This window comes from Maniola jurtina, chromosome 27, assembly GCF_905333055.1.
Source record: "Maniola jurtina chromosome 27, ilManJurt1.1, whole genome shotgun sequence".
NCBI classification, from domain to species: Eukaryota; Metazoa; Arthropoda; class Insecta; order Lepidoptera; family Nymphalidae; genus Maniola; species Maniola jurtina.
In genome coordinates, this window is record NC_060055.1 from 5,802,473 (window position 1) to 5,813,145 (window position 10,673).

General features: G+C 39.3%; 1 protein-coding gene across 1 annotated transcript in view; it reads left to right on the forward strand.

Annotated features, from left to right (window-relative positions):
* LOC123879213 (R3H domain-containing protein 1) overlaps positions 1-8,149 on the forward strand; it is a 47,722-nt gene extending 39,573 nt beyond the window's left edge. Inside the window, exons 24-31 of the mRNA XM_045926825.1 lie at positions 388-466; positions 1,660-1,759; positions 2,306-2,449; positions 3,236-3,534; positions 4,524-4,606; positions 5,873-6,045; positions 6,516-6,564; positions 7,576-8,149. Of these exons, the coding sequence (XP_045782781.1) occupies positions 388-466; positions 1,660-1,759; positions 2,306-2,449; positions 3,236-3,534; positions 4,524-4,606; positions 5,873-6,045; positions 6,516-6,564; positions 7,576-7,628 (980 nt within the window). The 3' untranslated portion in view covers positions 7,629-8,149. The remainder of the gene's footprint in view (positions 1-387; positions 467-1,659; positions 1,760-2,305; positions 2,450-3,235; positions 3,535-4,523; positions 4,607-5,872; positions 6,046-6,515; positions 6,565-7,575) is intronic.
* The last annotated feature ends 2,524 nt before the right edge of the window (positions 8,150-10,673 follow it).

Consider the following 10,673-nt stretch of genomic DNA (forward strand, 5'->3'; position numbering starts at 1 on the left):
CGATCTGTGATCCCTACCAACTACAATTCGGGTATCCTGAAAACAAGAGTAGTAGTAGTAGTACTTTGATAGTGCATGCCGAGTCCACATCGAGAAGACACAATTGCGCACATGTGTCTTTGTCCATGTATCATATTGTTTTTTTTTTTCAATTGAGGTCAGTTTTGTGGACTGAATAAAAAAAAAAAATGAGAATACTTAGGCATGTTCTAGGTAAACCACAGTTGTAACGGCATTCCGAACCAGTGGTAAATTATTTGACGATTCAAAAGCACTTGTAAAAGTTTATTTGAATAAAAATCTATTCTATTCTATTCTATTCTAACATGACACAAATATGACGAGTCATTTCCCAAAATGTATCCATTATATTTATTTAAATTGCAGATCCGAGTTACCCGTATGCGGCAGATTTCAGTGCCGCTTGCGGCGCGTGCGAACCCGTGACGATACAGCAGCCAAGAGGGTAAGGAAGGGTTATGATTTTAGCAGTCTATGTATGTATGTTTGTATCCAAATTTTGTGTGTTCCACCGTAGCGCCTTAACTACGGGGCCGATTTTGATGAATGAGGTGTCAATTAATTCGTAAAAGTCCGGGTGACATAGGCTACATTTTAAACGAAAAAATGACCTACGAATGTTTCATCAAAAAAAGTGGGGGTCTCCAAAAATTCATAAATATAAATATACTACAGTTTTACTATAATATTTCAGCGCTTATTAAGACGATTACAGTCGGGTTTTAGTTTTCAACTTTATCTTGTTTTGATACAAGTTAGGCCTTGACTGCAATTAAGTGATGGTGCAGTCTTAGATGGAAGCGGGCTAACCTGAAAGGATATGCCAGTTTTCAATAAACCCATACCTCTTTGATTTCTACACGAGTCGTACCGGAAGGTTAAATCGCTTGGCGGCACGGCTTTGCCGGTAGGGCGGTATCTAACCACGGCCGAAGCCTCCCACCAGACAAGACCAGCAATTTAGAAATTATAAAATTTCAAACCTCTGCCGAGAATCGAACCCGGCGCCTTCCACTATTAAGACCGCGCCAGAGAGGCCGTCAAATTTCTTTATTTATTTATAACTAGAGGATGCCCGCGACTTCGTTCGCGTGGGCTTAGGTTTTTAAAGATCCCGTGGGAACTGTTTTTTTAAAAAAAAAAAAAAAGAATATTAGCCATGTTAAATGACTAATATTCCCCTTTCCTCTCCAACTAAGCGTCAGGCTTGTGCTAGGAGTAGGTACGACAATAGTGCAACGGGCGGGGTTTGAACCATCGACCTTTCGGTTTTCAGTCCACTCCTTTACCGGTTGAGCTATTGAGGCTCAACCGGTAAAGGAGGTTTGATTTGCCTATGTCAATTACAGGAACGCAAGCTACCTCTTTACCAAATTTCATACAAATCGGTTAAGCGGATGGATTTTTGGAAATCCCGTGGGAACTCTTTGATTTTGCGTACCAAATTTCGTCAGAATCGGTTAAACTATTGGGCTTTGAAAAGATAGCAGACAGACAGGCAGACACAGACACACTTTCGCATTTATAATATTAGTATGGAAGTATGGATATCTAAATTGTCTCTGGTCTGGTGGGAGGTTTCGGCTGTGGCTAGTTACCACTCTACAATATAGATATTTATAGATATTATTTTTACAGTTACAACGTGCCATACGGTCAAGTGGAGGTTCCGCCCGGTGTGATGCAGCCCTATTCCGTACCCAATGTACTGATACAGCAACCCATGCAACCTTACCCGGTAAGCTATAAGCTATTCCTCAATGGAACTTATATTCAGTCCTTAAAAACCTCGTTACTAACAGACAGACTTCGAAATGATTATTGTTTGATGATACTGATAATATTTTATACTAGCTTATGTCCGCGACTTATTCCGCGTGGACTTCACAAATTTCGCTCTTCGAACTTTGAAAAACCTTTCCTTGCGGATGTCTACGTCATAATAGCCATCTGCATGCCAAATTTTAGCCTGATCCGTCCAGTAAAGTAGCCTCAATAGCTCAACCGGTAAAGGAGTGGACTGAAAACCGAAAGGTCGACGGTTCAAACCCCGCCCGTTGCACTATTGTCGTACCTACTCCTAGCACAAGCCTGACGCTTAGTTGGAGAGGGAAGGGGAATATTAGTCATTTAACATGGCTAATATTCTTTCAAAAAAAAAAAAAGTAGTTTGAGCTGTGCGTCAGTCAGTCAGTCAGCTTTTCTTTTGATATATTTAGATAATTGAATGTTCACCCTGTTTAAAGTTTCACTTCAAAAAACTAATATTTGTCACTATTTCCAGTATCAAGAACAAATGCCGCTTCAATGGCAAAGCATTCAGCCTCCAGCACTAAGCGCGCCGGCCGCGCACAAAGTGATGCTGCATGATCTGTATCCAGTGATCTATCCCAACGTGTACCAGCCTTACAACATCGTGTACCCACAGGTGTGTACTGTCCTAACTTTACTATCAACAAATTAAAATCAAAAGCCTCAATAGCTCAACAGGTTGAGGAGACGACTGATTTCTAAAAAGGTCGGCGGTTCAAACCCCACCCGTTGCACTATTGTCGTACCTACTCCTAATACAGCTTTGCGCTTAGTTGGAGGGGAAAGGGGAATATTAGTCATGATTAACATGGCTAATATTCCTTTAAAAAAAAAAATCAGTAGTGGAGGGGGAGTGTTAATTCTCTTGAACAAAGTAACCATTCATCATTCTTAGTGGGGGAGTGTTAATTATCAAGAACAAATACCCGTTCCTCCTTCCAAGAAGGGAGAATGTTACGTACCTTGAAAAAATGCACATCCTATCCTAATATCAGCATTTATGCATCCTTCTCATGACATAATCCACATTTTTCTGCCATGTCTAATTTAGTCGACTTGGAGAGTGAGATCAGGAAATTCTCTACTATGGTACTGCAAGGCATCGTCAATGCACAGTGTAAGAAGAAATAACATACTATCCTTACTCTGTAGTCAAGGTCTGCACCCGTACGAAGTCGGAATTCGAAGAGCATGTACGAAGCGATTTGCCTGCTCGTTTCTGATTGAAACCGCTAAAATATGGAACGCTTTTCTCTCCACTTTTCATATAAGGTACCTTCAAGTCAAGAGAATAGGCATCTTCTAGGCAAGCGCGCTCCATCTTAGGCTGTATTATCACGCACCAGCAGGTCAAGCGTTAGGAAATCTTTTCGGTGTCAAATGCCGCGTTTTTTCGTTCCAGGTTATACCACAACCATACCCACTAGTACAGCCAATGTACCCGATATTGGACAAGCACGAACAGCGCGCGCCGTCACTCCCATTAACACGTCCCAAACGCGTGCCGTCTCGCGCGACGTCGCACACGCCGCCCGAAGCAGACGCGCGCCAGAGCGAGATAGCGATGAAGATACAGCAGATCAAGGAGCAGATGGCGCAGTTGAACACGAAGGAGAGGAACAGGAATGAGTGGCGCAGGCGGAACAGCGGCAGTGGACTGCTGGGCAGCTGTCCTGACAACTTTACCGCGCGAGTCCCGGGGTGAGTCGGAATAAATCAAAAACCATTATGCATAAAAATCCATACTAATATTATAAATGCGAAAGTGTATTTGTCTGTCTGTCTGTCTGATACCTTTTCACGGCCCAATTCCCAACTGATTCTGACGAAATTTGGTACAGGGTTAGCTTATATCCCGGGGACGGACATAGGCTATTTTTTATCCCGGAAAATCAAACAGTTCCCACGGGATCTTTAAAAACCTAAATCCATACGGACGAAGTCGCGGGCATCTAGTCATAAATGACTAGAGGATGTATTTTTTTTTTTTTTTTTTTGTTGACGCTGGGGAATGCATTTACGCATCCCCCCCGGAGGGAGGGTATGTGGGACTCGCCGGCCGAGAGGCGACCGGAATACCCACTAAACCCCAGCGGCGCTACTGCGCGTCGCCTGGCGACTGGGTCACGGGAACGGCCGAAGCAAACACCGCAACCCAGCCAGCGACGTCTGCCGAGGCAGACCCTCCACTGGGGACCTGCTCGGTCCCCACCACCTCCGGGACGCACCAACGAAGTGCGTCCCCCGACCCTGGGACGCGCACGTCGCCCGTGTCCCGTCCTACGCTTCGTCCACTGTGCCCTCTGCTAGTCAGAGGGACACGCGGAGAAACCTCCCCCCCTGCCAGGTCATTAGCCATAGCTTTACTAGAGGATGTATAGGTAAAACCCTTTCATATTATGATACCCCACTTGGTATATAGTTATCTTACTTTAAAAATTGAAACACATTTTAATTTTTTTTTTAATGATGTAACCAAAAATTCACGGTTTTTGGATTTATTCCTTTACTTGTGCTATAAGACCTACCTACCTTGACAGACACGACGGACAGACAGACAGACAGATATACGGACAACAAAGTGATCCTATAAGGGTTCCGTTTTTCCTTTTGAGGTACAGAACCCTAAAAATGCGTTAACTTATAGGAAAATGTATTGAAAATGTTAGTTTTACTTAATTTTTTTCCAGGCCGGCGCACGACGAAGCGCAGCTGAGTTCGGCGGCGCGAGCAATAGTCAATTCAATACGAAACATGCAACATAAGGGTAATTGTAAGTACTATTCATTTTTAACTAATCAAATCAGAAATGTGGGGATCCGTAGGGGAACCAGAGTAACCAGCATTGCTCAGAAGTCAGAACTATGAAATAACAGTGTGGTTTTATCTGGATTTTCAAATTGATTGTAATGATATCAAAAATTCATCGATACTAATATTTAATATTATAAATGCGAAAGCGTCTGTCTGTCTGCGACCTTTTCACGGCCCAACGGTTTAACTGATTCTGACGAAATTTGGTACAGGGTTAGCTTATATCCCGGGGACGGACGTAGGCTACTTTTTATCCCGGAAAATCAAAGAGTTCTCAGGGGATTCCTAAAGACCCATCCGCTTAACCGATTTGTATGAAATTTGGTACCGAGGTAGCTTGCGTCCTTGTAAATGTCATCGGCAACTTTTTATCCCGGTAAATCAAACAGTTCCCACAGGTTCTTTAAAAACCTAAATCCACGCGGACGAAGTCGCGGGCATCCTCTAGTTATTGATATGTATTTAAAATTTATAAATAAATATTTTTAAAAATAAATATTAATTTTTTTTTGTAAAAAATGGAAATATAGGCTTAACTTTTTTCTTTTTTTTTAATCTTAAAATCTTAAAATAAATTAATCTTTTTTTTTCTTTTTTGTCAGCCCTAGCACAGACTACGGTCTATTTGGGCTGCAAAATTCTAAACACCAGTCTGTTTTTAACCCCCGACCCAAAAAGAGGGGTGTTATAAGTTTGACGTGTGTATCTGTGTGTCTGTGTATCTGTGTATCTGTGTATCTGTCTGTGGCATCGTAGCGCCTAAACGAATGAACCGATTTTAATTTAGTTTTTTTTGTTTGAAAGGTGGCTTGATCGAGAGTGTTCTTAGCTATAATCTAAAAAAATTAGTTCAGCCGTTTAAGAGTTATCAGCTCTTTTCTAGTTTTCTTGTAGAAAAGAAGGTTAGATAACCGTTAGGTTCATAATATTATGTCAATAGACAAATGCCAAGCTGTCAAGATGGACGTTGCCTAAATACTTAATTATTTATTTGAAACGAAAATGATGTTTTGGAAAACTCAGATACTTTGGATCGTCGGGGGTGTTATAAATTTTTAATTTACACTTGTTTATCTAGTGCTTTGGTCTATAACAACTGGTGAAAAATGTTTCTCTTTAAATTAAGTCTATTATTAAATAAATAAATGAATAAAAATAAATTTCCTTGAAGTGTAGGTAATCCACTATCATTTAAAAATATTGTACTACATATATTATTTGTAAGATCAACACGACAACCGTCGGTTCGAGCCGCGCGGTGACCGCCAAGAGTTCCGCGGTCGGGGCTTCAGACCGTTCGAGCCGCATCACCGAGACGCGATGCAGGAGCGAGACGACCGCCGGGACCGCCGACCGCCACCGCCTCCCTTGTACAGACCGCCCTACTTGTTCCGACAGGTAATACAATTTTTTGACGTGACAACGTCTTATAATTCGATAGAGCCGGCTGCACGCACGAAAAAACATGACTCATGCGGCGTTACCTCGCTCTGAGGCGTTCCATGTAAGGCTTGAAGTGCAAGCGAGAGCGCGGAACGAGCGACAAAGAAGCACAATCGGTCTTTGTTGTCACGTTCAACTATCGTCAGTAAACCGACTTTACAGACAACCAATTTTTTTTCATATTCACTACTAGAGGATGCCCGCAGCTTCGCCCGCGTGGATATCGGTTTTTTAAATCCCGTAGGAACTCTTTGATTATCCGGGATAAAAAGTAGCCCATGTCCTTCCCTGGGATGTATCCCAAGTCATTTCATTAAAATCGGTTCTGCGGTTGGGCCGTGAAAACGTAGCAGACAGACAGACTCACACACACACACACAAACTTTCGCCTTTATAACATTAATGTATATCATGTTTATCACCAGATGTCGCCCGGCACATGGTGCAGACGGTCACCGGGGCCCGTACCACCCGGTAAGTAAAAAACCGGCCAAGTGCGAGTCGGTCTTGCACACGAAGGGTTCTGTACCTTCGAACAAATATGTAGGTACTTTAACAGGGCTCTCTCCGTCACTTACTCCATACAATCGTAGTTCCAATTTCATTTGAATATTAGGCAACCAAAGTCCATGAAATTTTGCAGACATATTCTAGAAACTAATATCTGTGTCTGTGGTGTTTTACATTTTTCTAAAAATATGTAGTTTTAAATGATAGGTGCTCAAAGATTTGTATGTAAATTTTCAAGACCGCGTAACTTTGAAACCAAATATTTTGACGGGAATCTGGAAAACCACAGGCATAGATATTAGTTTCTAGAATATGTCTGCAAAATTTCATAGACTTTGGTTGCTTAATATTCAAATGAAATTAGAACTACGTTTGTATGGAGCGAGTGACGGAGAGACCCCTCTTAAAACAAAAATAATTAAATTGTCCATCTTAGTTTTTTATTATATATTTGTTGTTATAGTTGCACACTGAAAATTTCAGCTCTCTACCTATGATGGACGATATGGATGGTTCATGAGATTATTTGTATTGGTAATAGGGTCTCGTTGGCACTCTTCTGGCACGGAACCCTAAAAGAAGATGTGCAACATGTAGCTTAATTAAAAAGCTAAGCTTATTAAATATCTTTCAATGTGCTACAAGCTTTATGATTTTTTTACAGCGTGTTTCACTTTTTTCGATTTTTTACTTTAAAGTTTTTTTCAATATGTGTTTTATGTTAGTCATCGACAAAAAATGAAATTTTGTGGATGCAATATAATCATTATATAGAAAACCGTGATAAAAGGAATTGAATAGAAGATTAAGATATTGATTAAGAAAAAAATATGTGCAAGCATAGATTTACAATATAAGAAGCACAATTTCCAATACAAGATTTTTGAAGATTTGATATTAAATCAGAAATGGATTGGAATAAAGTTTAATACTAAACAAAAAAATTAATTTACTAAAAAAAAAATTTCTTTTCAGCTTTTAACCAACCGCGTCGGCCGTACCCGGACGCTAGGAACGGACGCCGCTAGACAAAATATTAGTTTTAGTGATAAATAGTTTACCTCGAACATATCCCAATATTACATGTTTTTCCTTTTGATAGAAAATAACTCTCAAAACGTGACCTCAACTTAAAATCTATCGCGGATAAAATCTATTTTACCGATTAGCCGAAAAAAAATCGTTGAAAAAACCAATTTTGCTATAAAAAAGGAAACGTTAAAAATATTTAAAAATAAAATGTCATCTTAGGGCCGAATGTGTAACGCTAAAATAAATAAAATAACCAACTGAAACATAACTTCAAAACTTAACTTAAAAAAGAATTTATGACATTTTTTGTATTAGAAATCTGTCAAAGAAAATCAATTTTTTTTGACAGTAAAAATTTTTTTGGGGTTTTCTATTCGACCCTTGGTTAAATAAAAATTCATATTCACTTTTGTTTTATGTAGGGGAGTTAATTTCTATCAAAACATAGATTTTTTGTTAAACCATCAAAAATCGGGACACGCCATACACAACACAATAAAGCGCACAACACACGAATAACTTAGAAAAAAACAAAACTGCGTTAGTATAAATGTTTGTATATTTTTCGAAAACAAAGCAAAGCCAAAGGGCCGAAAAAAGTATCTTAATTATTGATATTAATTAATTATTATTATTAATTAATTATTATTATTATTATTACTAAACCCTAACCACGGAAAGAAATTAGTATAGTTACATAATCCGATAAAGTAACGTAAAATAACATAAAACGTAAAATTTTGAATTAAAAATAACGGCCGTATTCACAATCATTACTATGAGGTCTCACAGTAAGCTGGAACGCATAGTGTAGGTTCCACCAATCAGATCATTGTAAATTGACGTGACACAGTCATCTGATTGGTGGAACCGACACTGTGCATTCGAGCGCACTGTGAGACCTCATAGTAACGTTTGTGAATACGGGTGTAAATGTACAATTTATTTTAGCGCAGTTCTGTTATTACATAATATAAGGTACCATAAAAATACGGTGACTAAAACAAATTAAATGCTTAAAACCAAAATAAAGGTTACGATTCACTGAGCGCTTTGAACGCCTGCTGAAAATTGCACTAAAACGTCCAAAAATATATTCAATAAATATAACAAATAATAAAGTATGAGAGTTGGTTATACAATAAATAATGAAATATTTAACCAACCTTTTATTTTACGGCCGATATTAATAATTCAATCTATCTGTGATCGTTGATAACTTAGCAATGTTGTTATTTAGCAAAAAACTGGTCAAGTGTGAGTCGGCCTCGCATACGAAGGGTTCCGTACCATCTCACAAAATATAACATCGTATGTACCCTACTTTTAATTTTTTTTATTTTGCATGGCGGCCATTTTGAAATGCGCCATTTGGTTTTTATTATTTGTTGTTATAGCGGCTATAGAAATACACTGAAAATTTCAACTCTCGACCTATTACGGTTCATGAGATACAGCCCATTGAGAGATAAATTGATAGCGGGGGCTAGTAATAGGGTCCCGTTGGCAACCTTCGGGTACGGATCTCAAAAAAAAGATTATATAATTTTTGACAAAATATAACAACATTGCTAGTAACTTATCGACATAATTACACAATTGAGTAATTATTATTAATAATTTCGGTAGTTCTTACGCGAGCGTCGAAAAAACGCGGCGTTCAAAACGCGCCGTATGTACAAAGCCTTAGCTGAAGAGTTTAGACGCGTTACATAGATCTCACGTTGTAAGCAACCTAGTCATTTTTATATTAATTATAAACCAACTTTAGGTTTTACGGTTTTTTTTTTTTCATTTAGTTTACACACGCAGCGGTCTCATAGATTCAGGGTCATCATCACCTTCAACTTATGACTCACTACTGAGTACGGCTCTCTTCTCATGTTGCGGCTACATTAAGGTTAACGTCAATGTCCAACAACGCCATAATTATCGCGATAACCAACGCGTTAAACTGAGTGGCCACACTTGAACGGTTACCGTCTAATGCCAATTGAATTGGGGTTAAAATCGTCTAACGCCAAACGGCATTGTGAATGACGTTATACGGTCGACATCAAAAGTCCATACATAGCTTAAAGGCTAAAACCGTGCGCAAGCAATGCTGCAAAAATCACTCGCATGCTCACTCACACAAATAAATATTAACTGTCAATAATTACGTTACATTTACGTTTAACGGGAAACGCCGTTGAACATCACGTTTTGGCCTTTAATGTGGCCGAGACATCAGAATGAGAAGTGTTAAGACCATAGTCCACCATGCTCACCAAATGCAGATTGGAAGATCCACACACCGCCGGGAAAATTTTGGAGAACCGCATGCACGTTTCCTCATGATGTTTTCCTTCTACGCTTTCTCACGTTATTAACCTAAATGAGTTGAAACTTTGTACAGTTGTTGTTGGCACTTGCACGAAACCTACATCAACGTATTGGTTACGCTCGAACCGCATTGCATTAGCTAGCACTGCGTTATAAAAGTGGTGACAGCCTCGGTATATAGTAGTATAGTAGCATAGTATAGTAGGTTGTTAAGACATCGCCGGCCTTCTGGTCAAGGGGGGCCTTCATGCTTGAGAATTCTTTATAATATTCTTAAAAGTGTGTGAATTCATCCAGTCCGTTCTTGGCCAGCGTGTTAGACCGTAGACTGGCCAAACCCTTCTTATTCTAAAGAGCAGCCGCCGAGTTTCTTGCTGGTTCTTCTCGGTAGGAATGGCATTCCGAACCAGTGGTAAATTATTTGACGATTCAAAAGCACTTGTAAAAGTTTATTTGAATAAAAATCTATTCTATTCTCTTCTATTCGGAGAGAAGACCCGTTCTCAGTAGTGACCCGGCCAATGGGTTGTGTTGATTCTTGATGATGATGCTATATAAATCATTGCGCTGAAACTATGAGACTGCCTCGTACATACAGACACAACCATTATACATTAATAATTATACATAATATGAAATTTTAAAAATTAGTTTTTAGGTTACCATTTGTTGTTTTAGGTTTAATAAATAAAATTTTATTCTCCATAAAATACTTC